The sequence below is a fragment of the Balaenoptera musculus genome, chromosome 5 (genome assembly GCF_009873245.2).
Source record: "Balaenoptera musculus isolate JJ_BM4_2016_0621 chromosome 5, mBalMus1.pri.v3, whole genome shotgun sequence".
Lineage (NCBI taxonomy): Eukaryota > Metazoa > Chordata > Mammalia > Artiodactyla > Balaenopteridae > Balaenoptera > Balaenoptera musculus.
In genome coordinates, this window is record NC_045789.1 from 8,517,681 (window position 1) to 8,534,161 (window position 16,481).

Below are 16,481 nucleotides of genomic sequence, written 5' to 3' on the forward strand. Positions count from 1 at the left end.
CGGACCTGTGCCCCCTGCAGTGGAAGCACAGCGTCTTAACCACTGGACCGCCAGGGAAGTCTCTCTTTTTGTACTTCTAAAAATGATTTTTCTACACAACTCCAAAATTTTCCATTTTCCTTAAGAAGACATTATACAAGTTAGGAAGAAATGTAAAAATTAGCATGCCTCAAATAAAACAAAAGAAGGATCACAGATTTGGTAATCATGCTTATTACCTCGTAAAAATGTTGCAAAAACTAAAAATATTTTTAGTTCTTCTAAGACTTGGAGATAGTAGAGCTCCTCTCACCCCAGCCTGGTCTTTCAGTTTTGCTAAATTCTTTCTTTATTCATTACTTATTCGCCTTTCTATGTTATTAAACCTTTTCAAGTCAAACTCTCCTTGCATTTGACTTATTCCTCAGATTCTTTTCTGGGTAAAATATATTAAAAGACATATACATATATAAAAGGATAGTCAGCAAAGGCAAGATAGCCTGTTGTTTTAGTCAAGACTCTCTGACTAATGGAAACCAACTCTAGCTTGCCTGAGTGAAAAAGTGAACTTTACCACAGGGCTATAGGATCATCTCAAGCCCAGAGCAGAAATGCAGCTAACTTTAGGAAAGGGTGGAGTTGGAAATCCATTAGAACTGTCTCTCTGCTTTATATCTGCTTTTCTTTATATGTTGCCTTTGGTTTTCTTTTTCTGCAAACAAGTTTCTCTGCTGCTCAGGCTATAGGATAATCTATGTGTCTTTTCTACAGCTTCTAGTTTATAAGTAACAGGCTTGGTCATCTATAAAAACTAACATTCTCTCTCTTAATAGTGGCTTAGATCATTTGTATTCAGGGGTGTATGGTTACATGGAATAAAGCATATCTGCTGACCACCCTGCCCCTCCTCCTGAATTTGAAAAGTAGAATTATCGTCACCTGGCCAGGTGTCTTGTCTTTCTGTTTTTATTTGCAAGTCTTGCTGAAATATTTCTGAGTCTAGTATAAAACAATATAAAGATTCACTCAACTTTAATAAAAGTCACAGGAAAGACCAGAATAAAAAGAGATGGCTGAAAAGGAAAATTTGACAGGTTGTTTATTTACTTTCACGTACTGGGAGGATCAAAGATATAACATTAAATAGGTAAGATTGCAGATTAGGGCATTTCATTTTACATAATGAAAGTTGAACATTTAAGGAATATTGGAAGACACTGGAAGAAAATCACTCAGGCATGAGTGTTGCTATGTTTATCGGACAGACTTTTTAACATTGGGTGTGGCATTAGGTTAAATAGTAGTTGGCATTTTTATAAAATTGTTTTAAAAAATTGAATTTGGTATATTTGAAATCTTGAAATATTAAATACTTCTACCTCATTATATGCTACAAAATATCTATTACCGATAATAAAAATCTAGAACCCACTGTGAAAAAATGGACTTTAAAATGTAACCAAAACTATTTGAGTGAGACAGGTTGTAGGAGAGTGGAGTAGGAAAAGAGGATGTTGAGAAAGTGAAGTGTGGGTGTCCTCAGTGATAAAGCATTGCTGTCGCAGAGATAGACGATGATTAGGTGGGGAGCATTTCGTTCTTCCAGATTTGAGTCCAGTAAGGTTCTAGTTTGAATTTTGAAGTATAGGTGAAAACTGAAACAAATTCTTATATTGTAGAACAGCTATGGAAATGAGATCCTCCTCCTGGATCAAGCCCGAAGCTTAACACAGGCACGAAAGCGAAGTTAAATAACACTATAAGGAAATCTGTACTTTGAGTGTCAAATATGTAATAGTGCTGCTGGATTTATGTAGACATATTATTTCCTTCTTATTGCTCTTACTACCTTGTTTTGGGCCATATCAAGTGTCCAAAAAGATGAGCACATTCAACTGATTTTATGATTTTTTTTTTCCAGAAATCCTGCAGGACGGACAGGACTGGTTGGCCGGGGGCTTTTGGGGCGATGGGGCCCCAATCATGCTGCAGATCCCATCATAACCAGGTAAGAACTAAAAACACATTTCAGTAGCAAAGAGCTAAGTAATTGGATAAAAACAGACTGTAACCGTGTTTTGACATGTCCATTATACACACACGTACATGCACACACACAGATGTATGTATGTATACGTATGTGTTTTTACATAGAGTCATCCCTTGGTATCCTGGGGGATTGGTTCCAGGACCACCCCCTGTGCCTCAAGCAGATACCAAAATCTGTGGATGCTTAAGTCCCTTACATAAAGTGGGGTAGTACAGTCGGCCCTTCTCATCCATGGGTTCCACATCTATGGATACAGAGAGCTGACTGCATATACGTGTATATATACATGCGTGTGCACACACACGTATATATACATTCATATGCACACACATGAAATCTCTATTTTAAAGGGACTTTATGTAAAATTATAGTGATGTGATGCAAGTGTAAAGCTGTAGTTTTATGTTGTGTGAGTAGGTTAGGCATTATTTAAACAAAGTTAGTTCACCACACGTTTATTGAGCATCTGTTTGTTCTCAGAATTAAGTGCTTTGGTGCACATGAAAAGGTATAACAGTCCTAAGTTTCTGCTTCCTGTCATTGAGGAGCTATGTTCTCATTTGCAAGATAGAAAATATTAAATAAGGAAACATGTCAAAGTAATATGGATGACATAGGATGCTTCAGAAAAGTAGAGAATCAGATGTGTGGGACATAATGATGGTAGACCAGAGCACCCAAGAAAGGTGTTATGAAGAGGTAGACTGGAGCTGAACTAGAGGCTTAGATAGGGGCACGGGGGGACGCCTGGGAACAAGGCTTGTAGTAATATCTGTTTGCATATTGAGGGACAGTGAAAAGACCAGTTTGGTTGAAACAGAAGATTCTTGTAAGACAATAGTGGATGATAAATTAGACGTAAAATTAATTTTTACGCCATTCTATTGTGGAGAATATAAAATGCCGAAGCTAAGGAGTATGAAGTGGAGCCATTGAAGGTTCCAGGACAGGGGGAAGGCATTCTCTTCCTGAGGCAGATCTATCTGGTAAGCCAGATCATAGTCAGAGGGTTTCTTGGTCAGCATGAATCACAGTAAAGGAGGTAGGGGAATGTAGTGTTTAGATGGACTTAGCCATCTCCACTGGAGTCGTCTTCCCAACACATGTGGAATATTCCATCATCTCTGTCATTCTTTTATTTATTTTTTATTTTTAGGATTTCTTCACTGACAACCTCTCTCCTCACATGTGATTGTCATTTTCCTTCTTTAAATAATGCGGATACCCTCAATATTCTTGCTTTTTTAGTTTTGATATTTTGAGGGCTTTCCTTTCTTACAGGAGACTTTGTTCTCTCTGATCTGGGATATAATAATGATTTCATAGTTTAAGGAAGCTTATTTTCAAGTTTCTGGGGGAGGCACCAGTTCTCTCCCCATCTTATTCTCGTACTTGCCCGTCCAATTTCCTCTGACAAAAGGTATCTTTACCCCACACCCAACCGCAGTTTTATTTTCCATCTATTCATTCATCCATCTACCCATCTACCTGCCTGCCTATCTACCTATGTACTGACCCACTTCTGTCCATCTAGAATTCCTTCAGAAACTTTATGGTTTAAGTGAGATGAGAAGAGTTAATATATTCTTATTAATGAATGTAGTTAAAATAATATAAGTAAATATTCATGGTAGTATCAGTTTCTTTTGATTTTGGTGAGGCTGTCTAAAAACAGGAAGGTGTGAAATATTTGAAGCAGGAACGCTAGCAAAGAGACAAGAGGCAGAAGAGGGAAGCCAGAGTCTTGAAAGTTAGGTTAGTCTCTAATTAGCTTATCTTTATCTGTGGTGAACCAAATAGCAACTGAGAGTAAACATGGTGATTGTGTGTCAAGTCGTTTTGAAATGGTAGCCTTTTTGAACTTTATTGTTATACAGATGAGAAAACTGAAGGCTTAGAGATGGTCCAAGGCTATAAAAGAGCCCACAAGTGGCAGAAACTAGCTTTCAACAGTAATCTTAAGTTGATTTCTTTGCTATCTCAGTAATACATATATTATTAACTGATGAGTCCCTCCAAATAGATGAGTGGCAGTAGAAATGGAAGGAAGAGAAGAATGAAGGACGTTGAAGAAAGAATCAACAAGATTAAATGAATTGTTAAAAATATTGCTTACTCCAGGTACTCTGCTAGGTGCTATTATTAGTTTTTACATTTGTTTCTCACAGGAACTCCTCAAGGTAGGTATTAACATATCTATTTTATAGTTCTAAAAGTGGAGACTTACTGAGGTTAAGTGACTTGCCTAAATCTTGTAGATCTGAAATTTGAAACAGGGGTATTTGGCTCCAAATATTGTGCTTTCTCTTTTATACCAGTATTTCACTAATGAGTAATCATAAGAATCACACAGGCACTTTTAAAGCAAAGATTCTACCCCCTTTTCTTCCAGGTACTTCATGACGCAAAATAGCATTGAATCGTGCAGAATTTCACAAACTTTCTTGTTCAGAATCCCCAGGGAAAGTGTTAAATTTTTAGATTCCCAGATACCTCTCCTAGAGACTTCCCACATATAATGGGGAGTTATCAGAAGTTCCTGTATATCTTTTAAAGTTGAAATGAGAGGGGAAGTGTTCATATATTATTGTGAATAAACTCGGGTCAAAAGTTAATGGCAGTATGATTTTCTTTCCTGTTTTGGTTAGAAACAGGAAGGTGTGGACCATCAGAAGTAGGGAGGGAATATCAATCGTACATAGGAATATCATTAGCATTTAATAAATGTTCATGAGGCTCACTAGTTAAAATGATATATTATTTCTGTTGTATCAAGAAATTTTGTTTTGAATTTAGTGACAATGTATTTGGTACTAACAAAAACATAACAAGAAACTGCTCTGTTTAGAATCCTTAAATGAGTCCATTGAGGATAAAATCTGAGAATGTAAATGTGATATGCAAGCTTTTCATCATCTGTGTGGTCCTGCCTTTTCGCCCAGCAGCATCTCTCTCTATTCAGCTTCTCTTCCCGGTGCTCTAGCCATGACTGGCTGGTTGGCTGAGCAGCAGAGACTCTGTGTTAGTCTTTGTTTTCCCAGCTCCTTGCATGTGAGGTGTAGTAGGTGCTAGTAAACGTTTGTGAGTGGACAGAACCATCATTTGCCACCTTCTCCCTCCTCCTACCTAATTAGTGTAAATTCTGTTTGTTTAATTTAAGTAAAATAGTATAGTGATTAAGAGTGCAGATTCTGGAACCAGATTGCCTGGGTTCAAATCTTGGTTTACACAACTTTTTTCCTCTGCAACTTCAGGCAAGTTATCTACTTCTTTGCGCCTCATTTTCCACATCTGTAAAATAAAAACAATAATACAGCTACTTTATAGGCTGGTTTTGAGGCTTAAGTGGATAAATACATTAAAGCACAACAGTATCAGGTCCATAATAAGTACTATATAAATGACTTTTAAAAAGTAAAGGCTAAAAAAAAAAAAAAGTAAAGGTAAAATGTGTCTTTTCTCCATTTCACTGTCTCTGCCTTCAGTCCTGTCCTCATCGTCTTGTACCATGGACCAGTCTTCTAGCTGGTTTTCTTGCCTCCAGCCTTGCTTCCCTCCAAACCAACTTCCAAACTTTTGTCAAAGTGAGTGAGCTTTCTAAAATACAAATTTCGAATGGCTTTTTCCCTGCTTAAAAAATATTCTCTGGCTCTCTAAGCAGATGAATTCGATGAATTCTTTGAATACTTCTCCAGCCTCACCATCTATCTTTCCCTCACTGATGCTTATGTTGCCACATATACTTTCAGTTTCTTGAATACATTATTTTACTTTATAATTTTGTTTCCTCTCTCTGGCATCCTTAAAAACAGATGTTGTCTTCTTATACCAATTATTCTTTCATTTCTATTTACTGTACTCATCAAGCTGTCACTCTTGTAGTTTATTCACATACATGTCTAGCTCCACTGCTAGGCTATGAACTCTTTTGGGGGGGAATTATGGGTTAGATATGGTATTCAGCCACAATATAAAGAAATCTGGGCACTCATATCTAAAATACTATATTTAAAAAAATTTTTTTAACATCTTTATTGGAGTATAATTGCTTTACAATGTTGTGTTAGTTTCTGCTGTATAACAAAGTGAATCAGCTATATACGTATACATATATCCCCATAGCCCCTCCCTCTTGCATCTCCCTCCCACCCTCCCTCTCCCCCCGCTCTAGGTGGTCACAAAGCACCGAGCTGATCTCCCTGTGCTATGCAGCTGCTTCCCACCAGCTATCTATTTTACATTTGGTAGTGTATATATGTCAATGTCACTCTCTCACTTCATCCCAGCTTACCCTTCCACCCCACCCGTGTCCTCAAGTCCATTCTCTACGTCTTTATATCTGTCCTGCCCCTAGGTTCGTCAGAACCATTTTTTTTTTTTTTTTAGATTCCATATATATGTGTTAGCATACAGTATTTGTTTTTCTCTTTCTGACTTACTTCACTCTGTATGACAGACTCTAGGTCCATCTACCTCACTACAAATAACTCAATTTCGTTTCTTTTTATGGCTGAGTAATATTCCATTGTATATATGTGCCACATCTTCTTTATCCATTCATCTGTCGATGGACACTTAGGTTGCTTCCATGTCCTGGCTATTGTAAATAGAGCTGCAATGAACATTTTGGTACATAACTCTTTTTGAATTATGGTTTTCTCAGGGTATATGCCCAGTAGTCGGATTGCTGGGTGATATGGTAGTTCTATTTTTAGTTTTTAAGGAACCTCCATACTGTTCTCCATAGTGGCTGTATCAATTTATGTTCCCACCAACAGTGCAAGAGGGTTCCCTTTTCTCCACACCCTCTCCAGCATTTATTGTTTGTAGATTTTTTGATGATGGCCATTCTGACCAGTGTGAGGTGATACTTCATTGTACTTTTGATTTGCATTTCTCTAGTGATTAGTGATGTTGAACATCCTTTCATGTGTTTGTTGGCAATCTGTATATCTTCTTTGGAGAAATGTCTATTTAGGTCTTCTAAACTAGTATATTTTATTGAGTCTCATGCAGATTGATGATTAGATCATAGGCTTTCTTTTTTGGTTTAGTACTGGAAGTTCAAAATCTTTATCTTTGCCTAAGGGACTATTAAAACTATTCTTAAAATTCGGCAGGAGGAGGTAGATGTGGTGGGTGTAGGGAAAGAGAAGGGGAGGTTTATCAACATCTTTGTGAAGGAGGCTGTGGTTAGAAAAAGCACATTCTGAAATTAACGTTGCCTCGATGCTTTAAAAAAATGCAATTCAATTTGAAATATAAAATTAAATTAAAGGATAGTGTGAGACTTCTTTTATCAAAAGCAGGGATAAAGATTGAGGAGCACTTTTCTTGAGACCAGCTGAACCTGTATCATATAATCTGCTTTTCTGAAAACGTAGGGCAAACTGTTAAAAGCAAATATTACAGATCTTTTTCACACTTAAAATTCTTAAAAAGGATCCTTGGATTAAAAAAAAAAAACTTTTATGACCTTTCTTTTAAATTCTGTTCTGCTTTTAATTTTCTTTGATAAATTTTACTTTAAGTAGTAAAAACTTTATATCTTGAATTTTTATTATGGAGACTATAATATCCTTTATGGAAAGTAGACATTTGTCTTGGTTTGTAACAGTGCTAAATAAAGAATATTTTTAATACAAAACAGTATTTCTTTACAAAACTAGCTGATTTGAGGTTAATTTATATATACTCTGTTATAAAGAAAAATTATCTTTATAGCTTTGTCTTAAGCTTGAAATAGAACCTTGGTCTTTGTTCTAAATCAGTTATGACCTTACATTACTGTTATAGGTGGAAAAGGGACAGAAGTGGAAATAGAATTACCCATCCCATTTCTGGGAAAAACATCTTACAGTTTGTTGCAATAAAAAGGAAAGACTGTGGAGAATGGGCAATCCCAGGGGTAAGCATTAAAATTAAGTCAAATCAGTGTTGTAAGTTCTTTTTAGTTGCTTTATTTACTACAAGGTTATTGTGTATGGATCTTTTCTACCTCATTTATTCTCCATTCCTCCCCAGTAATTCTTTTGCAATGAAGTATCACTGTCAATGACAAATGTAGGATAATACAACAAAGCTGTTAGAATCTGAGTCTAATTCTAAAACCCTTGGGAAAGAACATGGACTTTGGAGTTAGACCTGGGCTTGTGTTTTGACCTTTCCACTTTGAGCTGAGTGATATGGAGTTCAGACCTTTGTTTTAAAAATAATCATATATATTTCACAGGATTATTAGAGATAGCATATAAAGCATCTGGTATTGTAGATACTCACTAATGTTGGGTTTCATCTCAGAACTCAACACCTACTCCAAGCCCAAGGTAAGATTTTTAGTATTTTTAAAAAGATAACACTATTACTGTTCCTTGTAGTTTTCTGAGTTTTCATAATATCATCAGGAAGAGTATACTTCTGTTGGGTTCATGTCAGTAGTATATTGCAAGGGGCTTTTAAGAATGTGTATGTGTTCAGTAGTGGGTTTTATATTTTATGCCATATTGTGAAATGGAGATAGTTTGATGAGAGGATGGCTCTTTATATACACATTCTCCTATCTGCAGGAATGGCTTTTTTTCTTTGTAGGGTAAAATGGAATGAAAATGAAGGTTGTAGCTGACTGTGACAAAAGCTTAGGCTAATCGTAAGAGCCAAATAGTCAAACTTCACTCAGTGCCGAATGCAGAATACAATGATATCATCACAGGATCTTATATTTTTATTGTCATTTGAAATTCTGATCAGTCAGGGAACTGTTGTCATTAATATAACTTTGAGAGTCGTTGATCTACTCAGTATATTTTGAGCATCTGCCTTTTGTCAGCTAATATTTTAGCCATTGAGGATACAGCAGAGCAACATAAACAAACATCCTCGTCTTCTTGGTGCTCACGCTCCAGTGAGGGAGACAGATAATATAACATCAGCAAGTTACTGTCATGTTAGAAGGTGATAAATATCAATATTAAGAAAAAAACTAAAGCAAGGAAGGGGATTAGGAAGTGTTCGAGAGTTTGCAATTTTCGATAGGGTGGTTAGAGAAGGTCTCCTGAGAAGGTGACATTTGAGTAAAGATCTGAAGGAGGTGAACGAGTGAACCATGTGTATATCTGGGGAAAGCATCTTGGGCAGAAGTCATAGCAGGTACAAAGGCCTTAAGGTTGGGATATGTCTGGCACATCCTAGGAACACTGAGGAGGTCAGTTTGGCTGGAATGGAATGACCAATGGGGAAAGTATATCAATTTGCTGTATTCTTTCTTGCCTCCATCCCTTCCTTCCATAGCTTGACTTTGGAAGATACCAGGAAAGGAGTCTGACTGGCTCAGTTGACCGTAGGCTAACTTTAGACTAATTACTATGGTTGAGTATATGGGATACGCTGCTAAGCTGCTTCTACTAGAAACAGATGATTTAGAGAAGAACGTATCACAGAAGATTATGGGCAGATACAGCAATATATGTCCACTGCATCATTCAGTAAATATCTGTTGATTGAATTAAAACTTATTACTTTTTTTAAACAAAAATGTGACTCTTAGGGAATGGTGGATCCAGGAGAGAAGATTAGTGCCACACTGAAAAGAGAATTTGGTGAGGAAGCTCTCAACTCCTTACAGAAATCTGGTGCTGAAAAGAGAGAATTAGAGGAAAAGTTGCACAAGCTCTTCAGCCAGGAACATCTAGTGGTAAGAAGTGAAGATTTCCAGGAAGGATTTAGTCCTGGGGATTAATGAAAATTACTTAAAGTTCACCTGGAAATCTGGTAGATCATTTTCTCAATAAAGTGAAATACTTGTTATATTTGAAATACATGTTCATAAAAACAAATTAAATTGTAGTAGCTCTTCACTGTAAATAGATTTCTACTTAAATTTTTATAGTCCAACTTTAGGCCAGTTACATCATTTATTATAATACATTTTTTCCTCTTAATTTTTCTTTAGGTTTGAGCTAATGTGACACTGAGTTCACCCATCTAACGGAAAATCTTTTCTTTTTTAAAAAATTTGCATGAATTCAGCTTTTTTGAAAGGACATTTATATTTTAAATTATGTTATTCAGAGTTTTTCTTGTTCATAACCATTTAAGTCTCATGGCTGTTTTGTCTACATAACCTTTGTGATTTAAAAAAATCACTTTATAAGGTATATGTGCACTAATAATAAGGAAAAGGTTAGATTTTCTTTTCTTTTTTATTGGCTTTTCTTTGAATTGCTTTGTTTTCTTTCTAGAATTAGGATTTCTTAATTATTTATCTATCAATATGCTGTCTGGGTTTCGGGTCACATTTGTGTTAGATGGCTACATCCAAATCTTTTCACGTATTAATAGCTTAAATATTAGTCTTTACTAACCTTATTTATAGATTTTTAACTAGAAGAATCTATCTTTGTATGTCTAAAACTATAATCACAGAAGTATTAAAACAGAAAAATACTTATAGTCTTAAAAAAAAATCATATGGCCCAAATATGACTATTCTCAAATTCTGAAATTGGAGTCTGAGGTGTTGAGGGTTTTATGAATTTTAAAGCTGCCTTAAAATGTTCTTGAGAATATTGTTCCCTGGGAAATTTATTTATTTATTTAAAAAAATATTTTATTCTTTTGATGCTATTGTAAATGGAATTGTTTTCTTAATTTCTTTTTTTAAAAAATATTTATTTATTTAATTTATTTATTTGGTTGCGCTGGGTCTTAGTTGCGGCTCACGGGCTCCTTAGTTGTGGTATGTGAACTCTTAGTTGCAGCATGCATGTGGGATCTAGTTCCCTGACCGGGGATTGAACCCGGGCCCCCTGCATTGGAAGCGTGGAGTCTTAACCACTGCGCCACCAGGGAAGTCCCTGTTTTCTTAATTTCTTAATTTCATTTTCACATCGACTTGTTTTTGGCCGAGCTGCGCGGCTTGTGGGATCTTAGTTTCCCGACCAGGGATTGAACCTGAGCTCTGGCAGTGAAAGCACTGAGTCCTAACCACTGGACCATCAGGGAATTCCCTCCCTGGGAAATGTAAAACAAGCGTATGAAATGCTACATTAAAGGTCCTGTAATATTTACGTTTCTTTTTTTTGTGATAAAAAGCACATAACATATAATTTGCCATCTTAACCATTTTTAAGTGTACAGTTCACTAATGTTAATTAAATGTGCATTGTTTGCAACAGAATATTTCTGATTCTAATGAAGGTAGCATGCTCTTCTCTACCCATTCCTATTCACCCTACACTTTTTTTCGGTCTGTCTCCTTTTAAAAATAGATATATAAAGGTTATGTTGATGATCCTCGAAACACTGATAATGCATGGATGGAGACAGAAGCTGTGAATTACCATGATGAAACAGGTAATTTTACTTATGTTTATTAAGCTAACTGAATTAGAGGATCCAATTTAAGTGAAGCAGACTACTGGGGCACAATTAAATCTGGACTATTTTAGCATTTTAAGTCAATCAACTACTGGTTATAGGATTATATTTGTATGAAAGCAGATTGTTTATATTAAAAGAATACGTAGAAGAAAGCTTTAAAAGTGTTACCAGTAACTAATATCCTTTAATCCATTGGTAGCATATAAAATTAAGGTTAAATTTATAGACTAAAATTATGTGCCTTAAAGTTGTCAAGTTGTTTGTATGACTCCATTTGTGTAAAATAAAAACAAAAGCAACTGGAGATTTGGGTAGGAAGTATGGCTGTGGTAAAGGAAATGGGATTTATATCTGTCTTAGTGTTTGAAATAATTTTATAAGAGCATGCATTATTAAAATACAAAACAACACCAAAAAAATTCCAAGTACTGAAAAAATTTTAAATGAATGTTTTTTTCTGGTCAATGGATTTAAAAATTTTAGGGGGTGGGTGGGAATCTGCTATCTTAAAAATTAGTTATGAATTTATAAAAAAAAAATTAGTTATGATTTTAACATACATTGAATGGCTGGCTTCTTTTGAAACATATTTTACTGCTGAATTGGATGACATTTTAAATATTTTGTTTTCATCTGTAGCATAATGAAATGAGGGTACCATGTCAGAGAACTGAATGTTCCACTCATGGCTCCTTTCTAAGTTGTATTGTTGCAGGAAAAATAGGGCCCGAGTGGATGGTCATGTCCCAGGTCTCAGGCGAGTCCCTGGGACGGGCTGCCAAGTGAGGGTCCTTGGCTTCATGCGGGAAGGAATACAAGAGCAAGCCGAGTGAAAGCAGATTTATTCAGGGAGATACACCCTCCATAGACAGAGCGTGGGCCATCTCAGAAGGCAAGCGGCCTCAAAATATGGGACATTTAGTTTTTATGGGCTGGGTAATTTCATAGGCTAATGAGTGGGGGGATTATTCCAGCTATTTTGGGGAAGGGGTGGGGATTTCCAAGAATTGGGTCACCACCCACTTTTTTCCTTTTATGGTCTGCCTCGGAACTGTTATGGCACCTGTGGGTGTGTCATTTAGTGTGCTGATGTATTACAATGAGCGTATACTGAGGCTCAAGATCTAGTGGAAGTGGAATCATCCGCCATCTTGGACCTAGTTGGTTCTAACCAGTTTATGTAGTGTCGCAATGGTTTTGTCATTCTTTTAAAGGTTGTGCCCTGCCCCCTTCCTGGCTCAGTATAACCTTGTGCAAATCACATATTCTCTTGGACTCAGTTTTTTCCTTACAAAATGGGCTGGAACTAGAAGATCTGTCACTTTTACATTCTTGCTGAACTTCGGAAAACTCCCAGCACCAATTTCATTACTTCCAAACAACAACTCTAACCAAAGTATTAGGATAATTCATCCTGGTATTGAGAACTTAAATATTTCAGAAGGAGAAGTATGCAAATATAATTTACAAGCAGGTCTCTACAACTTAAGTACTGATAAATTTGTTAGCTATTTATTTTTGGAGTTAAAAAACAATGACTGACCCTCTAGCGGTTGATTTTATAGTGTTTGAGTTGTTCAAATCACTGTTTTCACTGTTTTATTTTCTCTCTGAACTTAAAAAAAATTTTGTGGTCTGATAATTCCAAATCTCTGCTATATCTGAGTCTGATTCTGATGTTTTGTCTCTTCAGACTGTGCTTTTTGCCTTGTAGCATGCCTTCTAGTTTTTTTGAAAGGTGAACATGATGTATCCAGTAAAAGAGACTGAGGTAAATAGATCTTTAGTGTGAGGTCTAATGTTTAGTTGACTAGGAGTTAGGCTGTACTTATTATTTGCTGTAATTGTAGGTGTCAGAGGCTAAAATTTCCTCCCGTGCTTTTGTTTTCGTCTCTTCTGTTGTCTTTGGGTTTCTTTAGAGACTACTTAAATAAGGTCTGAGCCAGGCAATTCTTTCAGCTACACTCCCTGTTATTTTATGGAATCCCTGTTGCTGTGGGATTTGGAGGGGGTTTGTGGGGTTTTGAGGGAGAATCATAGGAGAACCCAATGATTAGGTCTTAGTTTTTCAGTGAGCCTGGGCCCCTGGGCTGTGACCTTCACTGCGGCTTCTCAGCTTCTTCCTTCCTCCCTCACACTCCTTAGGTGAGACAGGAAGGCTAGAGTTGGGTATTTCCCTTCCCCCGGGTTGGTTAGGACTGGTGAAATAGTTTTCCTTAAGGGCAGAATGCTGTCTTATTTCAGAATGGTTACTTTTCCCCTCTCCCTGCTGCAAGCAAGTGGGGGTTTTTCTTGTCTTTACCCTGAGAACCTGGTGGCATTCCTGAAAGTGTGACCCTCCCACCCCAAGACTGTGCCTCCAGGAGATTTTCTCTCTCAAGCTAGTTCACAGATCACTTTCCAAAAATTAGGCAGTTTACCTTTTAAATGTTTCTACCACTTGCTAGCTCCAGAGGTGGGATTCTGTTCCTGGTAAGTTGTGATTCTCTGTATTTGCCTGTCTCTCCAGTTTTCAGGGTGGCATTGTGCCCGGTGACCTCAATTCTCTGACGGATCCAAAAAGAGTTGTTGATTTTCAGTTTGTTCAGATTTTTTTTGTGTGAAGATGGGAGTGATGACTTCCAAGCTCTTCACATGTCAGACTATAAACTTTAAACTTTTTAGAATTCCGTTTTGTGTAATTTATTAGGTGACCAGAAGGGGAGGATGCTTTTCAGACATTATTAGATCTGATAAAGAGCATGTTAGACGACACTGTTATTTAGATTATCAGATATTTTAATTTAACTTTTAGATTCAGGTTTACTTCTTAATTCTCGTTCTCCATTGAAAATTGGATGTTGTAGTTGCTGTGAGATACACAAAGGGCTGTCATTTTAGCACTGGGATTTAGAAACCTGTTATGCTGAAATATTCAATTGATTCTTTTCTTTTAAGAAACAGCTTTATTATTTTATTATTTTAAAGGTAATCATTATAAAGATAAAGGATGTAGTGTTTATAATGAGTTATTTAGAAAATAGGTGACATAAAGCGGAAAAAATTTTAAAGCACCAGTTATTTCATTTCCCAAAGATACCACTGTTAGCATTTTGATTTATCTTTTTCCAGATTTTATATAGCTGTTTTTAAAATAAAGACGGGCTCACACTGTACATTCTATTTTGTTACTTGAATTTTCACTTAAAAATATATTATGGACATATTTCCATATCAGTATTTATAGAACGGCTTCACTTTTAATGGGAGTGCATTGTGTAGCTGTCTTATCATTTATTTAATAATCTGTGCCCTCTAGATGGAAAGGTCGGTTATGTCCCTTTTTCTCTTTTTGGTTATAAATAATGTTGCCTTGAATACTTCAGTAGCCTTGTCTTTTTATTTCCTTAGGATAAATCCTTTGAAGTGGAATTGCTGGGTTGTTTATTGTATCCCCAGTGCCTAGTACAGAGTCTGGTGCATAAGAGGCACTCTGATATTTTTTGAATGAATGCTCATCAAAGAGGATTTGCTTTTTAAAAGCTCTTGATAAACATTGCCAAATTGTCCTACAGAAATATGCCATTTAGATTGCCAACAGTGATTGAAAGCATTTGTTTTAAATTTTTGATAATTATAAATATTTTAATAAATATATTTATATGTATTTATAAATATAACTCTAAATATTTTTTTGAATTTTATTTTATTTATTTTTTATACAGCAGGTTCTTATTAGTTCTCTATTTTACATATATTAGTGTATACATGTCAATCCCAATCTCCCAATTCATCCCACCACCACCTCATCCCCCAACTAAATATTTTATTTTATGGTTTCTGGTTTGGTGTCATACTTGGAAAAGTCCACTTACCTTAAGACTCTAAAGTGAGTCATCAATAATTGTTTTCTTTCATTTTTTTTTAACATTGAAATCTGTAATCCTTCTGGAATTTTGATGTGAGTTTTCATGTTTATTTAATGTGAACTCTCTCTTTTTTTTTAAGGGTAATATTTTTACTTTTTAAAGAGAAAAGCTTTCTTACTGGTACCGTCACTTAAAATTTGGACATTTGGGAAATTTGGAATATTCTAGCTTTTAATTCACTTGGCCACTTAATATAATGATGATTTAAGATTGTTATAGTAACAATACTTGAAGATACAGAATTATGCTGAAAAAGAAATGAATAAATTACTTTTTCTTGATGATGTTTTTTCTTTGGTAACCAGGTGAGATAATGGATAACCTTACCTTAGAAGCTGGAGATGATGCTGGAAAAGTGAAATGGGTGGACATAAGTGATAAACTCAAGCTTTACGCTAGTCACTCTCAATTCATCCAACTTGTGGCAGAGAAACGAGATGCCCACTGGAGTGAGGACTCTGAAACCGACTGCCGTGGGTTATAGCTCGCAATCTCCGTGTAAGCCCCATGGCAGCAAAGGGACATGTGCTGAAAAGAGGGCAGCATCACAGAACTCATATATAAAAAGGGCAGGGTAGATCACTTGCGAAGTATTTTATTCACTTTCAAAATGATTTGCATTTAGAAGGTTTTGCATCAGAATAAAATTAGCAAATACGGTGAAACAGAACACAGAATTTTCTGCTTTCTAGTCAAAAGAGCTATAAATAATCATATTTTGTATGCATTTTATTTAAGCATGGCTTAAACCAAATTTAACAACTGATGCTCTTTGAAGAATCAGAATCTAAATAAAGGTAAATTTCTGTTCAGCCATAACTTCTGCTTTCCATGTAGTTCTTGTCTTTTTTTTTTTCCCCATTGATCTTCTGAGGTCTGAAGGATGTTCCTGTCACATCAAGCTTCTTTCAAAAGAGCACCGATCACCGTTGTTTAATCTGATTTATCTTTAAATTATTTGCTTTGCATTTTGCTTTACATGATCTTGTTGAAGCTGCTTTCAAAAGTGGAAGCCTGATGTATTCTTGCCTTTAGAGTTGTGAGTTTTATGAGGAAATTTCATTCACTCTTAGTTGGTAAGGGTCAAGATCAGCGAACAAGAGCTCATGTTCTCATTTCCAAGAATTCTGAATTAAAAAAATGTATGCAGGAAATTAGTAATTTCA

The 16,481-nt window shown here is 36.0% G+C and overlaps 1 protein-coding gene across 1 annotated transcript in view; it reads left to right on the forward strand.

Moving 5' to 3' along the window:
- NUDT9 (nudix hydrolase 9) overlaps nt 1–16,145 on the forward strand; it is a 31,295-nt gene extending 15,150 nt beyond the window's left edge. Inside the window, exons 4-8 of the mRNA XM_036852385.1 lie at nt 1,901–1,987; nt 7,826–7,937; nt 9,573–9,719; nt 11,296–11,380; nt 15,621–16,145. Coding sequence (XP_036708280.1) covers nt 1,901–1,987; nt 7,826–7,937; nt 9,573–9,719; nt 11,296–11,380; nt 15,621–15,799 — 610 coding nt within the window. The 3' untranslated portion in view covers nt 15,800–16,145. The remainder of the gene's footprint in view (nt 1–1,900; nt 1,988–7,825; nt 7,938–9,572; nt 9,720–11,295; nt 11,381–15,620) is intronic.
- The last annotated feature ends 336 nt before the right edge of the window (nt 16,146–16,481 follow it).